The 21,053-nt window shown below is 44.5% G+C and overlaps 1 protein-coding gene across 2 annotated transcripts in view; it reads left to right on the forward strand.

The window, feature by feature from the left end:
- The first annotated feature begins 15,338 nt into the window (after positions 1-15,338).
- RSBN1L (round spermatid basic protein 1 like) overlaps positions 15,339-21,053 on the forward strand; it is a 50,348-nt gene continuing 44,633 nt past the window's right edge. For both annotated transcript variants that reach the window (XM_065838863.2, XM_065838872.2), the window contains exon 1: positions 15,339-15,978. In XM_065838863.2, coding sequence (XP_065694935.2) covers positions 15,387-15,978 — 592 coding nt within the window. In that variant the 5' untranslated portion in view covers positions 15,339-15,386. The remainder of the gene's footprint in view (positions 15,979-21,053) is intronic.

The following is a 21,053-nucleotide window of genomic DNA, read 5'->3' on the forward strand; positions in this document are numbered from 1 at the left end:
ATTGGGGTGAAAGGGCTGACGTGCTGCAAAGGTAACGTGAGGTAACGAAGCAGAGTGTTTGAGATCTTGTCCCAGTAGCTGGGTGATGCCTCTGAGCGGGAAGGAGAGGAAGCCAGGACCGCTGCCTAGGAGGTGTGTGTGCTCAGGACAACACAAGGGGTACTGACGATCAGTTTTAACCTTTAGGAAAAAAAGGTTTGAACAAGCCACAGTAAGTGGTTATGAATACAAACTGGCTTTAGAATACAGCAAGTTACTTGAAATCAGTGAACTCAACATTTAACACAAATATTTCCATTGTGAGTATTACCCAGAGGCAAGCCAGTGTCTTTTAGGCAATAATAAATGCACAGCTATAACCGGATTTTGTTGCAGTCAGACTGAATTTGTCTGACTAGTTGAGTAACTATGTATTTATTTTGAAAGCATTTTCTTCTTCCTCTCCCATAATAGGAATATTTGCAGGTTAATAGCGTGAATTGGTAACAATCACACCTCTTAAGCACATAGTGCCTGGTGGAATGCTGACTGGATTTGCTGACCCTGTTAACAGGAGCTTATGAAGCAGAGTAGCCCAGTGCTGCTGTCCGGGAGGTGGGTAAGGTGAGCAGATCGGGTTTGTGCCCTCGCTGGCCGCGCACACGGCCGCACCAGGAGCTGCTGGTTCTCCCGTGGATGCTCCCAGCTCTGCTCCTCCCACCTTCTCTCTTGACTCCGAATTTTCTTTGAATTCACTAATTTTCTAGCTACCATGAGAGCAGTACCTTTTTTCTAATACTTGTCTTGATTTTAGCTGTTTGTTATTTTGCTCTGCCAGATTTTGTTTTGCCTAAATCTTGCATCTGCATCTATGTGTTCTCTTCCTTTTAGCCACCTTGGTACCATGTCTTTGTGGCCAGGTTAGTAACTCTTATTTAGGCAGATGTAATACCTGATATAATGTGCGAGAATGGACCCGAATTCAAAAGTCCAAGTGCTTTCTTCTATACAAATCTTACTTCGCAGGCTCTGCCATAAACACACAATCCCATATGGGATAGTTTCTTCCACCAGCCTTATAGGCTCGGTCACCGGGTTACAACTGGTATGGGAGTAAGACTCAGACTTATGAGGGTTTGACATTTAGGTCATGGTGAGAATATAGCGTTGTGTATAGTGTAACATCGAGTCAACAGAGAAATACCACCATACAAGTTAAATAGAAAACTGACACTCTGTATCCTAACAGCAGCTATTGTACGCTCTCCCTAAGCTGGAGAGAGCAGAGATAGCCCACTCCTAAACAAAGTTTAAGTACAAAGTGTAAATACCTGAAATGACCATGCAGTGATTTCTTTTTTCTTTGTTTTTCCAGGGTATCAAAATACCTAAAACTTTATTTCCTTAACCTTGCAGGGGCTTGTGGGCTCAGAAGTTGGACATGAATCCTGCATAGAAAGGCAGCTGATGGAAAGCTGCATACTTGCCCAGAGCAACTGGGTTTGGTTTGAACACACCTCCTTTTTTTGGCTGGGATGTAAATGTGGGGTGATTTAACTCAGGTTAGGTGATAGTCTGCTGTTTCTCATCTCCCGTGTGATATAAAGTACATCTGGCAAAATGGTTTTTCTTGCTTAGCTGTGGTGAGGAGGAGGAGATCCTCTGCCCTTGATAGTAAATCAGTAGAGCAGCCATGGGCAGGAAGGTCAAGTGCAAGCAGGGGAGTACAGTGGAGGAGTGTTGGATGTTTAGAAACCAGCAGTCTTGCAGCAGGGGAGGGAACTGTATCCAAGTAAATTTACTTTAGCGATGACAAGATAATTATTTGGCACATGTGTGAGAAATACACCTTCAGTGCAGACGTGGCGCTTCCAAACGGCGAGCGTGACTCTCCCTCCCAGACAGGCACCTCGCCTTGGCCAGCAGTGGCTTCTGGGCCCAGCGCTTCGAAGAAAACAACATCTTGACTGCTGAGCTGCTGGCCAGGCTTGCTTTAAACATCCCTAATCCCCTGCACAAGTCAGTTATTAATTTCCTCAAGCTGAGGTAGCTTTGTGCTAATCCCTCCTTGCTATATCTTCTCTCTGAAAGTATTTGTCCTGCAGTTGCATACTTTATTCTTGCTCTTCTTTTATAGGACCTGGCAAGTGTACAAGGTGCTCGCAGATGGTGTTGGTGACACCTGGGGTTACGGGACTGCACTAAAGGCTCTGTCAGGCTTCTAAGCAGGACCTGCTGTGCTAGAGGCTGTACAGAGCAAAAAGACGTGGGTTCCCCCCACCCCGAGTCACGCACAGAAGTGCAGGGAACCTGTAACAGGACTCAGGGATAGGAAACCAAAATGATGTGCGATCTAAACAAGATTGGGTTGTGTCTCAGTCAAGGAAAATTCTTAGAGGAGGAACATAAAAAGTGAAGTGGCTTTGGGAGGATGGAAGGAAACTTGCAGGCTTGAAGGGCAGCATGGAAGAAATTACAAGGCAGGCCTTAAAACTTGGAGAGGATCATGAAGGCTGGTGTAACAGGTCAGTCGTGCAAAAGTTGATTACTTAGAACAGCATGGAGGGCAAAAGTAAAGGTGTGGAGAACACTGAAGAGGAAAGCAAATAGTTAAGTGTGATGGAAAACAGCAGAGCAAAAGGTAGAGATAAGGTTAAATTATGTACTTAGCGAAAGTCTGGAGGGCAGCTGTTCTCTCATGGGCATAAGCAAGACATTTCATTTGTGAAGGTGAAATGAGATGTGAGATGCACAACAACTCTGGGAAGATCAGATCTTCCCTGTACAGTAAGAAAGACCTGCAAGATCTGACTAGCCTAAGCCAGAGCACCTGGAGAGAAGTTCAGGTGGAAGGGAACAGGTATCGGTGACAGCTGGGGAGGTGGCAGCAAGCACAAGGATGAGAGAAGTGGGAAGAAGAAGGAAAATAGGAGAAAAGGCCTGATTAAGCCAAATGGAGTTTCAGCTAAGGGCGAGGTGTCTATAAAAAGAGGGAGCAGAAATTGTGCAGCGCCTTTGTGCAGGAGGGAACAAATCTGCATTATAAGAGCACACCTGTGTGATATTAGAGTTTGTTAGTGACTGCTCAGAGTGCCCATGCTGCTAGAAGGCTTGGGACAGAAGTCTCCTGAATTACACTGAAAGGGTTAAAAAGACAGGAAAGAATCCCATGCACAGATACAGGCTGGGTGGAGAATGGGCAGTCCTGAGGAGGAGAAGCCCTTGGGGTGTTGGTTGATAAGAAGCTCAAGGTGAGTTGGCAATGTAGGCTTGCAGCCCAGAAAGCCAATTGTATCTTGGGCTGCATCAAAAGGAGCGTGACCAGCAGGTCAGAGAGGTGATTCTGCCCCTCTGCACTGCCGTGGTGAGACCCCACCTGCAGTCTTGTGTCCAGCTCTGGGGCCCTCAACATAAGAGGCACATGGACCTGTTGGAGAGGGGCCAGAGGAGGCCAGAGATGAAGAACACCTCTGCTGTGAGGACAGGATGAGAGAGTTGGAGTTGTTCAGCCATGAGAACATAAGGCTCCAGGGAGACCTTATAGCACCTTCCAGTACCTAAAGGGGATCTACAAGAAAGCTGGAGAGGGACTTTTACAAGGGCATGTAGTGATAGAACAAGGGGAATGGCTATAAATGGATAGAGGACAGATTTGGATTAGATATAAGGAAGAAATTCTTCCCCATGAGGGTGGTGGGGCACTGGAACAGGCTGCCCAGGGAAGCTGTGGATGCCCCATCCCTGGCAGTGTTCCAGGCCAGGTTGGATGGAGCTTTGAGCAACCAGGTCTGGTGAAGGTGTCCCTGCCCATGGCAGAGGGGTTGGAACTGGATGATCTTTAAGGTCCCTTCCAACCCAAACCATTCTATGACAAGTCGGAAAAAGCAGGACAGTGCAAGAAGGAAAAGGACTCTGTATTTGATGTGTCTGAAATCAAAAAGCCTTTGGACACTGTTTTGAGAGAGAAGTCAGACTGGACATAGTTCAGAAAGAAATTTCAGGAGATGAATGCAAGGAGTGAACATGGAGGTGAAAAGGTAAAATCCTATATGTTCACATATTACATTCATGTGTACACACCCACACAGGGACTAGGGAGTGCACTGTGAGGGAAAAGGATGGCTTCAGGGGAAGAGGAAAAGACATCAGCAGGATGGAGATCAAGGTTAGGATGGAATTGAGGGCAAGTAGAATAACTTGAGGAGAAAAGACAAAAAATATGTGCATTTGCTGGTAGAAAGGTGGGATGTGAAAGAGGTAAATCAGTGGGACAAAATGGTGCAGTCTGAGGTTCCCTACAGTCAAGGGAAGGGCAGGAGTTGAGAATTTGAGCTGAATCGGGGTGTTTCAGCTTCTACAAGGGGACCACTCACTTGTCATTATCGTTTGAGTGCAAAGCTCAGTTCCACATTATCCCTTAAAGCTGTGCATGTGAAGATTTATGACACTTACTTACTTCCTTATTTATGACCGTTTACTTCCTTTTGTTGAGGATGAACTTTGTGGCATATGTATAGACACACAGGGAAAATCTCTCAAACCCAGATAAAGAAACATCCTCTAGCTCAAAGCTGCTTCACCTGTGCTCCCAGTTGAACCACAAAACACAGCTGATTTTGACCTCTGAGCTTTGTCTGGGGTATTACCATTAAGATAAGTGTATGGAAGCTCTGTCTCACCCTTTCTGAAAGGATTATTATCATCTTTGCTGTAAACAACATGCAAACAATGTGCAATTTTGTGTACATGTTCATTGCAGCCATTAGCTCTCTTTGCATATAGAACTGGAGAGCAACATTGACCTAGTTGGCTCAGATTGAAAGGAAGGGTAATGTGAAATCATAGGGGATAAACACAACGTGACATCACTGTAAACAGACTCAAAGGCAAGAAAATTTACTATCTGAGGGCTTTTTGAAGCAGCATAATTAGAAACCACTTCAAAATGATCTAACTTGATAAAGCATAAGCTGACACTTTCTAATAAGCTGTATAGAAGTGAATTCTGTAGGTACAGGCTGGAAATAAGGGCACAGCTTTTTTCAAAGTCAAGTGCTGAGCATCATCAGGGTTCCACTAATTCAGTCTGAAGGTCTTTAAAGCTGCACTTGGCACTGAATGTGAGATCAGTATGTGTCGACATACTGTGAAATCACTGGTGTTCCTGCTACAGCTGTGTTTGAAAATACACGCCTGCTTGCACCGCTTTTTACCAGACTGCTCCTGCCGTGTCCTCCGTGCCAGGCTGCAAAAGCAGCCTCACCCAGCTGCAGGTTCTAGGCCAGGCTGTTTCTTCTGATTTGGAGCCTTTTCTTGCTTTCTGAGTATCTTTTTACCTCCAAGCACGCAAAGCGGCACTGAAGAGGCCACGCTCAGACTCTGCTCCTAGGGGTTTTATTGCCGCTGCTGCCATGGGTGTGATGTGGTAGCGAAAGCTCCACCCCAGCTGTGTGATGTGGATGTATGTGAGTGCTTGGGGTGCAGGCTGAGCCCCGGTAGCCGGTCGGGCCGGTGCAGCCCTCACTGCCTCCCTGCTCAGCTGGGCTTTGCTCACAGCACTGGGAGCCCCGAGCTGCAAAGCTCCCGCCTGCAGCATCACCCCAGCACACTGCAGCCAGAGAGAGAAAACTGAGCAGGAGAGGGTTGGGCTAAAGGAAGACTAGGAATTAAAATCACCTTGAAAAGGGGTGTTTGAGGAGGAACAAGGTGTTAAGGACTTTGGGCAATGCAGGCTTCATCTAACTGAGCAATAAGTACCACTCAGAGTTTTCTCAGTGCTTGAGGGAGAAGTAACATTTCAGCAGTATAAACAAGTTGCAATTACCACAGCCCTTGGCCAAAGGTAAGGCTTTGACGTGATCTCAAAATGCTCTTCACACGTTACCTGAGGAGTTAGAACAGCTTCCAGGGAAGGATATGCTGTGTGGACTAAAACGCAGGGCAAAGAGCGCATTGCACTAGGACACAGGGTAGCTGGGGCAAGTCTGGGCAGTACGCTGGCCTCCTGGAACCCTCAGCATACTTTATGCCTGGTAAGATAATAAGAAAGTCTGAAAAGCCACTGGTAACAATCTTAGTAGCATCCAGTAACAGCTGGGCTTTCTCTGATGTGACTTTTTCTGACCATTTCAATGCATGCACTTAAACAAAACACAGGCTTGTTGAGTGTTGGGTGATCAGCTAGAACTATAAAATACTGTTTTATCTGCAGCAATACCATGCTATCCCCAGTCACTCTCAGTATCTGTACCAAATGCTGAACTTCTTCACCTCTAAGGCTGTACGTGGCAAAAGCTTAGTACTCATGGTCTTAAAACAGTGAATAAAATAATGTTTCCCTGTGTGCTCACATCTCACAGTCTGAACTTCTGAGGTTAATGGTCTTTCCTTCAAGAGACTTAGCTGAAAACGTCTTCTGTTTTGATCTATTAAGTCGTCATGGCTGTAACATTTGCTTTCCTTCAGCACTTGACTCTCTTCTCTGGAAACATATGGTGTCTGTATGAAGAACTTACTGTGGCGAAGCCAAGGCAAGAAATTCGTTTTGCATTTTGGCTTAAACCCTGCAAACAGTTAGGTGAGTAACTCATACACGTAAACAGCCGCAGTGGGCTCAATGGGGCTATTCATCCGCAGAGTGAGTGTCTACAGTCCTGGGGCTCTCGTAAGGAGAGCAGCGGCTCTGTCTTTGGCAGCGCGACTGAGCTCCACGGATTCCAGCCGGCGAAGTGGAAGTTCTCTCTCACATCTACAGTTCCCCCTTTGATCCACAGAGTTAGTACTTTGTGTAAAAGATCACAGGCATGTGAGAAAATTGATCTTTTGGGTAGGTAGGGCCAAAAATCTCGTGGAGAGCTTAACTGTCAAGTCAAATGAAGAGCTGGACTTGGTTCAAAAGGATCCATCCCCCTGTTGAAACATGGAGCATCAAAGACCGTGCTGAGCTTTTCCACTCACTGACTGTGCTCACTTCACCAGAAGATGTCTGGTGTGGCTCCATCCCAGCACGGTGAGCCTGGAGAATGTGGTGGGAAGAAGACACAAATCTGATAAGGAAACACGATGCCCGTTGGCGGTAGCTGTTCTCCTTTTACTTGCTGCATCTCCAAAATAGTTTCATCATTCACTGCATATGCTTTGTGGTTAATATAACTTTGTAATATCACTTACACATTTCATCAGCACTGCTCGGTATGCTTCTCTTTTCAGGATTTCACTCTTATGAAATGTCTGTCTTGCCTGCACTGAACACAACTATTTTGCTGTAAGTGAAGGCAGGTTGGGTCTGGTACAGTCTAAAGCTACATGTTACTCTGATATCTGAACACAGTTGAACTCACTGGTGAAAGGATGGTGATTTTGTTCAAAAATAGTAATGGAGCTTCTGATCTGTATTTCATGAGACACAATTACAAACTAAAATAGCCATCACCATGAACTCCAGTGAGGAATCCAGGGTTACATTTCCCATTGATGTGAACAGTCCACACCATCAGGCTTTTATGAAAAAGAACTTGTACACTGGCTTTTACAAAAGTTAATTTAAAAATGACTCATAATTCAGCTCATGAGATCTGTGAGGAGCAATTTGTGAGCACTTCAAAAGTGAAGCAAGTTGCCCGGATAGAGAACCTCATCCAAAATACGTTCATGAAGTATCGTGATCTCTGCTTGGTGTGTGGCAAGAAGCGAGTGCAGCAGAGCTGGGAAGAACGGGGAGCACGTAGCTGAGGAGGAGAGAGGTGGGAAGTGCTGAACTGCAACCCCAAGGAGGAAACTGTCTTTGCCTGTGGGTAATAAAAGGCTGAAGTGAACTTGTTAGGCAGGTTCCCAGTTTAGTAAGAGCCTCAGAAGGGCAGAAGAGGTGTGGCTGGGTAGCAGGAATGCAGCACGAGGAAGACGCTTCTTTAAACGAATTGTTGGAGTTCGAGTTTCTACAAAATGCGCAATTGTGTACCAGCCTTGTTGGTTTTGCTGTATCAGGCCCTGGGAAAGATTACTCCCCGGGGTGGGAGAGAAATTGGTGGTGGACTTAACAAAGATAAACCGATCCTTGAACTGTCCTGGGGGAGTGAGATAGGTGGAAAATTGAAGAATGACAAGTTTAGAAAGCACCTGTTGTCACATGTAGATTTTGAGACTGCAAAGTGGCACATGAACAGCAGCACTTTATGGTATCACTGCCATATAATGAATACATATTTATCTAACTGTCTGCTGATATGTAATCCACTGATAAGAAGGAAGCAATACAAGTAATTATTTTGGTAATATAAATCAACCTTTATTGTTCTTTATGACTAGTGGGACAAGTAACAGTTCTGAACAGTGTTGCTGAGCAACTCTTTCCCCTTCTGTGCCCTCAGACAGCAAATGGATACAAGTGAAGTGATGCTGGAAAGAACACTCAAGTGGATATATATATATGTATTTTTTTTTTTTAATCCAGCCTTTTGGAAATAAATTTTCAGACCCTACAAAAATATTTCTACAGAAAAATAAGTTCTTTACACTGTGGTGGTCAAGGTTGTTCCGGATTTACCTCTCCATCATTTCTGCCTTTCACTTTTTCAGTTCAGAAAAACCGAACTCCCACTCAGGCAGCAATTTCACAATGGGGAGGGTGGTCTCAAACACCTTGATTCAGAAGATGGGATTTCTGTTCTTTTAATTAAAAAAATGAAAGAAGTCAGACCTCTGTTGGACCTCAGGCAACTGCCAGCCTTCCCTGGGTGACAAAGTTGGAATGCAGGGAGCCAAGAAGGTCTCTTTTATAGATCTTCTAGATAAGTCTACAAGATCCAGCTCAGCGCTGCCTCCAGGAGGGGTTTGGCTCGGAGAGGGGCAGCTCTTCTCTTGGGCCTGTCCGCACCGCCGAGATCATGTGGAAAGTATTTTGGAAGGGACCGGTATTTGTCACTAAACTGAATCTTTTGATTTGGCAATTCCAGGCTCCTCTCCTTACCACTTCTGGAGCATCTGACACTCTCTGGGGGCTTCCTCATAACAAATAAATGTACAGGAGCTCTTCAGGGCCTCATGTGCCTATCATCTGATTCTATATTTAAAACCATGAAGCAAATGCTCACTTTGCTGCAGACCAAAATATACATAGTGGTAAGATCCAGACAGAGGACATGATGGGATGTGACATTTGTAAACACGCTGCACACTTCAGTTACACGATTCAGAAAGCTGGCTGCAGTAGATTTTCATCTCAGTGGTATTTCTGTAGATATATCAAGAAAATACTTTTCAATGCCTCTTCTTTCAGCAATTATGATGCATTTTATGTGTGAAGAATTTTTCCAGCTGTTTCTCCTTCTCCCTCCCCTCCTCCTCCTCCCTCCCCATTACCTCTGAGCAGCACAAGGGAGCTCACTTGGAGCAGCCTCTCGGCCAGAGTTTGTGGGGAGATGACAAATCCTTTCTACACATTCACTGGAATTTGGGTTATTCATCACGTACACTTTGCATTCCTGCCTCTAAGCCAGGGCAAGACTGTACAAATACAACTGCAATTTTACGTAAACAGGCTGGGAGGAGATGGGTTATCTCCCCTGTTCAAGACAGCGATCCAAGGCTGATAGCGATGTGTTAGATTTACATTAATGTTATTAATTCCATCCTGGATGGATCCTGAAGCCCTCAACTGCCATCCAGTACATATACTTACACATTTTGGGATGACATATTTAATGTAAATATGTTCCAATGAGAAGTAGGTACAGCATCTTCCACTTAAACCCAGCCTGCAGTCTCTGTGAGATGCTTTCCTAATCCTGTGGTCTAGAAACTTCAGGTATTAATATAATTACGTTCCAGTTACATGGATTCATCTGAGAAAATGCAAGGACATTACGGCAAATGTGGTTTTACTTGCAGCAGTTTGTCTTGAATTAACTGTTTCCCAGAACCACCAAGGCCACTGATCTGAAGAGCTGCCGCCTTTAATGTGGAATAAAAATTGTGAATAGACAGAAAGCTTTTTATTGTGGATTTTTCCATGTAGAAAATGGTCCAAAAGTTTTACGAGAGGGGAAGCAAGGCCTCCTCTCCAGAGAGTTTGGATGTGTGTGATAGAGATGGCAGCTTTATGCTAGAATTCTGGCTTTCTCTGTAAAATCTTTGTAAGTAAACAAGATAAAGTTTTTTACGGTCTAGACATTTTTAGTATAAAACTTGTTTCCTTTTACTTGCTGACAGGTGCTGGATTGTGCTTTATTCTCCTTGGGGTATACTGACCATATGAAAAGATGCTTCCAAGCTTCATGATAAAGTCTTTCAGATGTCACTTTTACTTAACACCATCAGAGGCTGAATAAGATAAAGATGCAGTTTGCGTTAATCATGCTATAATTTAAACAGGTTTGCTGGGTGTTGTTTGTAGCCAGATAGCAGTTGGATCAGCTCTGACCTCTCTGTTCATGACACAGTGCATGAAGTGCTTGAGGTTATGTGGAACTCCAGGACCTCAGCTGCTGCAAAGACTCCAGCTTTGAATTTGACATGAAACATAAGCCAAATACTTCCTCAGAAGGGACAACGCATTTTGGAAAAATTCCTATTATCGTACCCATCATCTTTCAGAGAGATAATTCTCCTTTTGCCCATCCAGACAACAGCAAAGCAAGTTATCTTTTCCACTGCAAGAAGATATAATTTGAAATTGTGTATATCAACACTTTCCCAGTTTGCTCCATTGCTGTAATTGTTATTATACTTCAAAAAAGAAATACAGGAATTAAGGCATTTCACGTTAAACACAAGTGAGAAAAAAATGTTATAAAGACTGAAGAGCTGTTACAACAGTAATATGTAGCTATTTGAAAAAAAACATTAAACAAGAATCAATTATAGTAGGTTTTCTCTGAAGCATAAACTCCCTTTTGTGTTTTTTATGGATTCTACAAAGCGCTGGCAGATGAACAGTGTAATAAAAAACATCACTGTCCCCTGTTGTTTGCTCTGCCCCTCTTCCAGATGTCTAACCCACTACCCCTGAGCGGTCACAAAAGACATCAGCTACTTCTGTGAAAAAAAAAGGTGTTTTAGCATAAACCCAGCTGTGTCACCTGTTTAATGGAAGATGCTGGGCTGCACATGCAAGTCATTTAGGCATGGGGACACTGTCCCCTGCAGAAGACAATGGGGCTGGAAATTCTTACCCCCTGCCACAAGGCTTGTCACACTGTCAGCAGCTCCTGGTTATGCACCAAGTTAGTCCCGACTGTCTCATTTAGTTCAATTGTTTGGGATGTAATTACAAAAGAACTTGGATACACCACTGGCTGTTCTGAAAAGTTTGACTATGGAAAATGAGGCTTTTCCAGGCTTTTCTAAAATAAACCACATTTTTACATGATGAAGCTACCTTTGCAAGTGTACTCTGTGCACATAAGAAGGTTGGTTTTCACCTCCATTTCCAAAAGCGAATAAATTTGCTTTTAATAAATTATAAGAAAAAAATGATCAGCATTAACAATTACATTTAACTAATTTTGCAGACAAAAAACAGCATAAAGATGTCTAAGTGTTATTGAATGTTTTCAATTTACTCTTGGCACAATTATTTCCATGCTTGAATTAGGAACTGAGCAGATGCCAAACCAAGGAAGTAAGTGCATGGAACACAAACTGTTGAAACTATAAAGAGTTTAAATAACATTTCTGAAAATTGTGTTTCTATTTGGAGACCTGAGTAAGGTTCTGGAGCATCACTTTGGTCAGCAGCTAAAAGCATAAAGCCAAAACAACGCAACTCAATCTGTGTACAGCACTTATAGTTTTTTATTTTATAGGGGATGACTGAAATTTGACAAAGTTTAGGTGACCATATATACTAACTTCTTTAGCTTCCTTAGTTAATGAAACAAGATAGGTATTTGAACAAATATTTTGATTAATAAGCAATTATATCAGCATTTCATAATTATTCTAATTGAAACAACAACATGTTTGTAATAAGCCGGCCAATACTCTGGTAAGCTTATCCTTAATGCATGTTGGACACTGGACTGATATATGCTCGGCATTTTTACTGTTGTGATTTTGTCTCTTCTGGGTTTTCATGGTCTAGAATATCTTCACAGATTTCCCTAAGTGCATATAACATTATAGAGAAAAGTACATTGATATCATTTTCATAGCCAGTTTAAAATATCCTACAAACCCAGATAAGCTTCTCTGGTCTCTGTGTTTCTTGATGCTATATACAATATGCTACACCACAGACTGATCCCCACAATGGCTGAGTTCATAAATCTCCACGGTCACTGCAGGGGACTGGAGTTGTGACACGAAACACTACTATATTTCTCTATAATAGTTTGTTTTGGGGGCAATGGTTTTGACAGTGTTTCTCAAGATCACGTCATTTTACTATAAGCATACTATTCCGCTCTTTCCAATTAACAGCAGAACAAATTTGTGATTCTAACTTGCATTTTATGCAAGGTATACTGCTTGTATTTATCTCTCTTTTTTCAAAGACACTTTTTTTCCGAAGCATTTTTGGTGTTCCTCATTTTGTCTGTGTCTTGTTCATAAGCATCTGTCTGTGGTTCTCACACCAGCATCCAGAGGTTTGATTAAAGTAAAAAGCAGTAGAAAGGCAGATGCAATGAAATTCGGCTTGAACATCTTGGAATACATGCTCGCTGTAGGTACAGTGTAGCACTTTAACTCATTCATGTGACTGGTGACAAAAGAGCCAGGGCCACTGCCTGTTCCTCCATTTGCACATCGCTGCAGGACGGTTGGACCTGACACACGGAGCCAGCTTCCGAATTTCAAGTGCCCTATAATTTCCCTTGCTGACAAATGGTTATGAGATGGCAGCAGCAAACCTCTCAAACATTAGTCACGTTGCTTTCCAACAAGTAAAAATTATACTTAATAAGTACTCTGTCATCTTGGTCCTGTTGAATTTTCTGAAGAATTCACTAATAAAAACTTGGCTTATGCTTACAAGCACGAAATACTACTTCAAAAAGCAAAGGAAACAATAGCTTGACTGAAGTTCAGTAGCATAGACAGAGCTGTCTGTTAAAGTTTGCTGCACATTTATTAGTTTAGATGTCAGTTTTTACATCTAGTTTTGGGCTATGATTCCCCTTCCCACCAGTTTTAACTTTGTATCTATTTTCACATTAATATGTTGCATTATGATTCAATGCATTTTTTTTTTTTTTTACATCCAGCATGCCCAGTAAGAAGTTCAGAAATATGAAGACTTGTCTTAATTATTAACTATATTAATGTAAGTGCATTTTTGAAGATATTCAGCTATTTATATAGCTATCTAGCCTAATTAGTGTAATAAATATTGAAAGGCCTGCCGCACGGATAAAAGCGCTGTTGTACTCCCAGGAGACTTTGGCATTTCACAGAGGTTGTGGTCAAGTTTCTTGAACCAAAAGCATGCCCCAGAATTTACTCCAGTTAAAGACCAATGCCCTCAGGAAACACTGTTCTGTTTTTCAAAGCCCCCAGAAGTGAGAGTGTGAAAAAATAGTTGTGGCTTATCTGAAGTTTATCGAGTGAACTTAATACACTGTTGATTTGATATCAATATCAGCATAGAAGTAAGATGAACTGGGTTGTAAAGCCTGAGAGGTTGAGACAGGCATGAGGTCCGTAAAATTTCGAATTCTAAAGGTATTAAAACACCCAGGTTTTTCCTCACCTATTAATACAAGTAATACATTTCTGAGGGACCTAAAATAACCTTTGAACTCATAGGCCTGTTCTAGCTATACCGGTACATACAGGTAGATTTCTACCTGGATTTCAGCCAGGGATCAGACTGACCATTGCTCCAGTATGTACTGTGAAATGTTCTTCCTGTGATTTGACACAGATCACATTTCCCTCTCATGCCCAGAAATACAGTTTGGGGACAGTAGTTAAACTTGAATAATCTGAGCAAAAATAGTTTAAATGCAGTTGGCTGGATATAGAAAATTTATATAGAAAATTTATTCTTTGCTGTTGAGATGAATATTGAACTGAATTCAGCCTGGTTTAAAACTTGCAAAATACGAAATGGAGGAGGAGACAGAGCGCCAGGAGCAAGCCGATTCTGGGGGTGACTGGTTGTGGCTCAAATGAAAAGTGACGGTAAAAAAATCTAATATAAAAAAAATTGTCTGTCTGCTAACACATAATACACACAACTTCACAGAGCGATTTGACTCGGTAGCAGTCTGCCAGATCGAGTTTAACGTGGCAGCTTCTCTATTCTTTCCGCTGCAACAAGGAGATTTTCAGGTACGACTGAAGGCAGCAGGAGACCAGCAACGCAGACGCTGCAGCAAACACGGGCTCACCTGCTCTTCACCTTCACTCCTGCGGCCGCTTCTCGCTCACACCAAGTCTTGGGAGAACCAGTCGGCACCCGAAGAGCAGCCAAGGCAGCCGTGGATGCCACAGGCTCGGCTGGAGGCTCCTGTTCGTGCCCATAACCTCCACCTCACAGCCCCTGGAGGCAGCAGCAGCGCAGCCTCTGCCGGGTGCCAGCGATGGGACCGACACCCGGCTGTTCGCTGGGACGGCATCTCTCAGCGCAGAAACCTTGGCAACCTCTGGTGCTCTCCCCGCAGGAGCCCCCGGCTCTTCAGCCGTGGAACCCCCGGGTTCGGCCAGAGCCGCCGCTGCCCGCTCAGCCCTGTCCCTGCAGCGCCCGCCCGAGCGAACCCCGGCAGCCCCGGGACAAAGCCCGACCTCGGCGGCCTCTGCTCGGCTCGTCCCCTCAGAACCCCTGTCCCCTCACCCCCCGGCAAAGGCGCCATTCCCAACTTTCGTTTCTGAACAAAAACCCTTCTTAGGGAACAGCCCGCGGGGCTGCAGGAACCCCTCAGCCGCCCCCGCGGGCCGCAGCGCCAGGCGGCAGCGGGGAAGCCCCAGCCCTGAAGAATTAAAAGAAAAAGCAGCTCCCGGCTCGCTAGCGCCTCCAGGACCCGCCACAACAAGCCACAGCCGGACCACCCGGCGCCCGGAGAAGCGGTCCCTCGGGCCAGGGCCTCCCTCTCCTGCTACGGCGGCCTGATCCCGCCCGCTATCGCTCGGGGTCACTGCTTGCCCTGCCCCCGCTCCCTGCCACACCCGCCGGGCCCCAGCCGGCCCAGCCCCGTCCAGCCTAGCACCGCCTCCCCACCCCAAGCGGCTGCGCCCGCCCGGACAGCGAGGGCGACCCCTCCTCTCGCCCCCGCTCTTCGACTGCGCACTCAGCCGAGCCCGCCGCCCCCAATCCCCTGAGAACCCGCCCCTTATTCGCCCTGCGATTGGTCAATCCTGCTGTCTCTCCGGTGTCTCCCCTGCCCATTGGGCGAGGCGGGGCGCCACCCCGCCCCTCCCGGTTCTGTCGGTTGAGGCGAGCCGAGAGTAAATAGAAGCAGGAGCCCAAAATGGCGGAGCTGTCGAGCTCGGTTCGTGGCGTGGCGTCGCCCGAGCAGGAGCCGTTCGGCACCAGGCCGGCCCCGGACGCGAAAGCTTCCCGTGGGTCCCAGCCAGCCGCTAAGAAGATGAAGGGAGCTGACGAGAGGAGCCTGAAGGGCACTAAGCGCGTTAACGGTGAAGGGGGCGGCGGTGGCGGGAGCGGCAAGCAGTCGCTGCCGATGCCAGCGGTCGTGCCGACCTACAGCAGCCCCGCGGCCTGGGGCTTCCCCGCGCTCCCCTCCGGCAGCACCGGCGGCTTCGCCTTCCCTGCTCAGCTGTCCCGGAAGCTGCTGTCGCCCGCCGTTTTGCTGCCGTCGTCCGCCTCCCCTTCCTCCTCCTTCCAGCAGCACCAACACCGCCACCACCGGCACCGCCTGGCTCTGGCGGTCGAGGTGGGCGGCGGCGGGAGCGCCAAGCCGAAGAGGCCCAAGGAGAAGCGGGACAAGGAGAGGAGGAAGCACGGGGCGCTGCCCGTGGTGGCGGCAGTGGGAGATGGCGGCGGGGGCCTGAGCGCGGCAGGCCGGGAGGAGAACGGGGAGGTGAAGCTGCTGCTGCCAAAAGGTGAGGGGCGGGCACTGGGGCCGAGCGCGGCCCGCGGGGGATCGCTCGGTGCCCGCGGGCTGAGGGGAGGCGGGAGGAAGTCTGGAGGGGGCAGCTGCGCGGTGCTGTGAGGGAAGGTGCTCGGAGCTGCCGTGAGGGAGCAGGAAATGGTCGTGATGCGCGGGTCGAGCCGTTAGAATGGCCGCCGGCCCCGGGTCACCGCCGTTCACGGGGGCCCCACCTGCTGCCCCCGCCGCCCCGCTCGCCTCGGCCCGCCGGACCCTGCCCGGGGGCCGCTGGCGCTGCGTGCGTTGATGAAGAAGGCAGCGGCGGCTTTGGTCTGCCGTCAATCCTGTCAAAAAAGGGGGTGTGGAGTTGACGATGGCGTCAGCTCGAAGCTGCCAGAGGCCTTAGGTTTTCTTACCTATTAGGGAAATATGGGTGCCTAGTAATTTACTAGAGATCTGCGAACACAACTGAATTTCTGTCGTTGCTGTTAGTTTTTACAAGCTAAGTCATCAAGTACTAGAGAGCATGCAGTTCAAATTTAGGTATTTAGACTTTCGACATCTCATTTAGTTGTTGCTTCAGGTTTGCTCTATTTCCTGAAGATAACTAGGCTAAAATATTCCAAGAAATGCTCGAGGCCTTCAGGAGAAAGGGAGGAGTTCTGGGCTCGTTTATTGATGGGACTGGACAAAAATGGCCATACCAGGTAAAACAAGATATTAGGCTAGATTCTTGTTTAGATTCTTGCTGACTGTGATCAACAGTAGATGCTTGGGAAGTAAAAGACAATGTAAGAATATATGAAGACAGTACAAGAATACATGCTTTTATTTCCGGTGTAGGCTTTGCCAGTCTGCAGTGACCTTAAAACAGGTGTTGATGCTTTTGCATTTACATTGAAACATGAAGAACTTAAAACATTCGGTACATTTTCTTTCTTTCAAAGGAAAGATAAATTATAGCTGTTGTGTAGGCTTAGGTAACTTTAATTGTGATCTATATCTGTATTTATGAAATGAGCCAAGCTTTTAGAGAACAGTTATTAATATCAGTATGCCTTTTTGTCTATTGATTATGTTGTCTGGCTGCCTTATTTCCTTTTCCACTAGTATCTTAGTCTCTGATTCACTTACCTTTAATTTTTTTTTTAAATGACTTGTTCTTTTTGGTCAGCATGTTGCATGCATCTTTTTGGTTTTGGAATCTCAATAGCTGGTGTACAAGTGGACTTTAAGTATGCCATTTCAGTGCCTTCAGGTATTTCATACTAGGGTCTTTTTTCTTTTTCCTGTCCAAAGGATGACTTAGGAGAAGTCTTCAGAAGTAATACTCAGTACATGTTAGATATTGGTGAAGCCTTCTTGTTTTCACGGATAGCTGCTAAGAAACTCCTCCAAAGTCTTTCTAGCAAAGCTATGGAAATAATAACCTTATTCACTCAGGTTGTCATAGTGTCCTACCAGTGTTAAACAATCATGTTAATAAATCTCAGAGAACAGTATTATGCTAACAGGATGAAATGATTTTTGCACATTGGTAAAAGAAATGTTGACAGGGATGGTGTCAAATGAACAATTGCTAATTGAATCCTCCTGGAAGCAGTGATTTGTTTTTTAAAGAGGAGATTCTGCATCTCGTATCTGGAAAGGATATTTTCTCAGAACTTATATGCTGGCAGGCACAAGTACTTGACATTTTCGTTGTTGTTAGCTCAGAACAGATCTTTTAACCTTTTTTTCATTTATTTCTTGAAAACCTAAGTACAGGCAACAAATAATGTTTTCCAAGGTAAATGGTACCTGTATGGCATCTGAGTGTCCAGATTTCTGTTTAGAGGAAGTGGTTTCTGTAAGTAAAATTTTGTGGCGTAGTTTCCCATATAAATGAAAAACTTCATTAAACTGTATGTTTTTGCAGAGAAACCTGTGAGAAAGTGAGGGATGCTCTGAGTCTTCCGCTGAGAGCAGTCAGCCTTTTAAAAGTGGTTCTGTATTTGACTGTAGATTAAAGGACATTTTTGTGCTGTTAATCCTGTGAATAATTTACTTTTCAGAGAGGAAAGGAGGAATGCAGTTATGATGCAGGGAGAAAAGAATGTTGGGGGGGGCATGCAGAATCTTAAGTACAGAGGAAAACTAAAAATGATATATTGGGGTGGGAGGGTGGAAGAGGCAGAACTTGTGCATTGGGATTGCTGGGCAATGGCATAGACTAGAAATAGATGCTGCTGGTTGCAGCAGTGAATATGAAATGAGTGAATTGGAGATACTGACATGAAGCAGGGAGGAAATAGCGTGCAAAAGCTGCGTCAAAGGGAGGTGATTCTGATCTCGTTTGGGGGCAAAAACATGTAGGTGCTGTAAAAAAAAAAAAAACAAAAAAAAAAAAAACAACAAGGAAGGTTAGAGGAAGGGTAAGATAGGAGGGGACTGAAAAATTTAGGCAGCCTACATATACGGCATCAGAGTGAATTCAGAGGGGTTTATATAATAAAAAAACCCAGAGGCTTGCACATCCAGAATATATGGGGGGAAAGCAGGAAAAAAAATGTGCCTGTAGGTGTGATGAGATGAGTTCATAGAAGCTGTCATATGTGCAGCTGGTAGTACTTTCTAAAAATTAACCTGATGCAGACAAATGCAGTCTTCTTTTCCCGGAGTCTGCAGTTAGACAAGGATTTTGGTTTTGATGCTATGGAAAATGAACAACAACGTCGAATTGACGATATTGCTTGTTTTTCATAGCAATCAGAACTGATACATATCTTGGTATTTATTGCACCTACCAGAAAGGAGACTAGAGGTGCAGAAGTCTCTAAAAGAGACAAAATATAAAAATATAAACAGGTGGGACAGGTGAGATTTCCCTGTTTTGTTTTGTTTGATGCTCTGAAGATGGAAAAACTCCATCCTTCTCTTGGCAGTTGAAATAGAGATGCATTGCATGTGGGTACGTGGAATGGAGTGGAATTCCCGATTGAACTTTGTACTGATAAGGGTTCCAGTGACTGTGAACTGGGAGGAGTCACACTTCTAATTAGTGAGCTGTGCACAATTCTGCTGCATACAGCAGTTGTGATGCTATGAGGGAAAGCTTTACCCAGTGAGGGAGAGAGGGAGGAAAGAAGGGCCTGTGCAGACCTTATTATCGGAGAAACTGAGGAATGCAGCAGCTAGAGGGGCTGGGAGAAAAATGGCAAGATTTGTCTCACGGGATTGCTAGAATTGCAGTGAATCGGAGTGTGCAGTGGTGCAGAGTGAATGAATGTGAGATCTGGACTTGGAAAACTGTCGTCATAGGACTTTTAATACTACTAATACCATTTATCTATTTCTAGTTTAATTACTGTGATGATAATAAGAGATGTTGACACTGAGGAGGAAATGGTGAGAATTTTTTTCACTTACCATTCAGAAGAGCTGATTATAGGAGCTGATGTGTGTCCTTTGCTTGCAATACTGATTTGCCTGGTTTTGAGGCACCTTTCTTTCCTAAGTTATAGGAATATGTTAAGCTTGGTTATAACCAAGATGGGTGATGTGTTTAAAGCCCTTTAAAATTTTTGTGTTTTCTTCCTTGTACAAGACTTAATTTACAAATTTCTCTGGTCTTTTAATTCATTGGGAAGACCTGTAACTTGCAGAGTCATAACCAGACCTTACAGCATGTGTTTCAATTAAATGAATGGAGTTGTATCATGCAGAGAACCTGGAAGACCATTTTGCCGTATGCATGATTTATCTTGCAGATCCAAGGTTTAGGCTGTTTAAAATAAGCTTAAATTTCACTTGTCAGGTACATTCTGATAGTGGAACTAAAAGTTGTGTAACTATTTGGTTTTTTTTAAATATGGTGTGAATCTGACGGAAATGATTACTGTTCCAGTTTGTGACTGTACTGATTCAGTTAGTCATTTCACTGATACTCTGCTCTAGCACTTCATAGTTGAAATTGTTTTCTCAGCAGTGCAAAGCTCAGCCACTCCCCACTCCATCAGATGATGCCTGCCCGAAGTTTTTGTTTTGGTCCATAGACTTGCTGCAAAGTGTGATCCAGATGCATGAATCATCTTTTTTTTTTTTTTTTTTAAATTTCTGTGTACAATTTCCCTTTCCCTCCATTTTTTTCAGTGATCCATTTGCTGATAAGATCACCTTAGTGTGCAAGCAATTACAAAATGAGAATGGTATTTTTAACTTGCAGACGGGAGTTCCCCGTATGAGCAAGAAAGCTGAATATGGTACTACTGTAGATCTTGTTTTTACTTCTAGTCTTTTTTTTTTTTTTTGAGCTTTGTTATTTTTTCCCCTTTCTTTCTCTGGTGGGATGCTCATTTTGTAGTCTGATGTGCTGAAGTAGGTTGGAGGAAGTTTTGGATTTTTTTTCCCCTCCTTTAGAGCTGGGAACACATCTTGCTAGTGAGGTTGTCTTTTTTTTTTTTTTTCCTATTAAACATTTCATTCTTCTGTTTATTTCTATTTACCTTTTTTTTTTTTTTCTGTACTGTGTAGCTTGACTCACTTCCCACTCCCCCCTGCCGAACTCCTTAAATTTGGCAGTCGTTTTCATGCTTGTGAGACCTCTCGATCACTCTCTTCTGAATTGTTTAATATATTTGTATTTAGATACCCCACTGTAACCAGGACTGTCTGGAACGTGTTTGGAATTTTGAGGTGTACAAGAGCAATAGGTACTTCTCATTTCTTTTTGGAGATTTAGATGTGATTTAGTTTTGAGAGCTGATAGTGACGTTAAAGTGAGTGTCCAAAGTTGAGATGAATTTGGAGGAGTGTACCTTTCTCCTGCGGGACCCTGTTCCCTTCTAATTTATATGAAATAACTGTGTAACTTTGCTAGACAGAACAAAATCTTTCATTTTTTTTAAGCTGGAGAATAAACAAAGCCCCTCTTGTACCTTAGAGTCCAGCTCTGTGTAATTTACACAGCAGAAACTTACTCTGGTTGTAGAATAATAAATAATTTTCCTTAGTTGAAACAAGATCAGTAGGCTGGAACTTCAGATCTGAAACCTCTTGCAGAGGCCTTGTTTGCAGCTGTCACGGTCTCCACTGCCGGTCTCCACTGCC

This window comes from Patagioenas fasciata, chromosome 1 (genome assembly GCF_037038585.1).
Source record: "Patagioenas fasciata isolate bPatFas1 chromosome 1, bPatFas1.hap1, whole genome shotgun sequence".
Taxonomy (NCBI): domain Eukaryota; kingdom Metazoa; phylum Chordata; class Aves; order Columbiformes; family Columbidae; genus Patagioenas; species Patagioenas fasciata.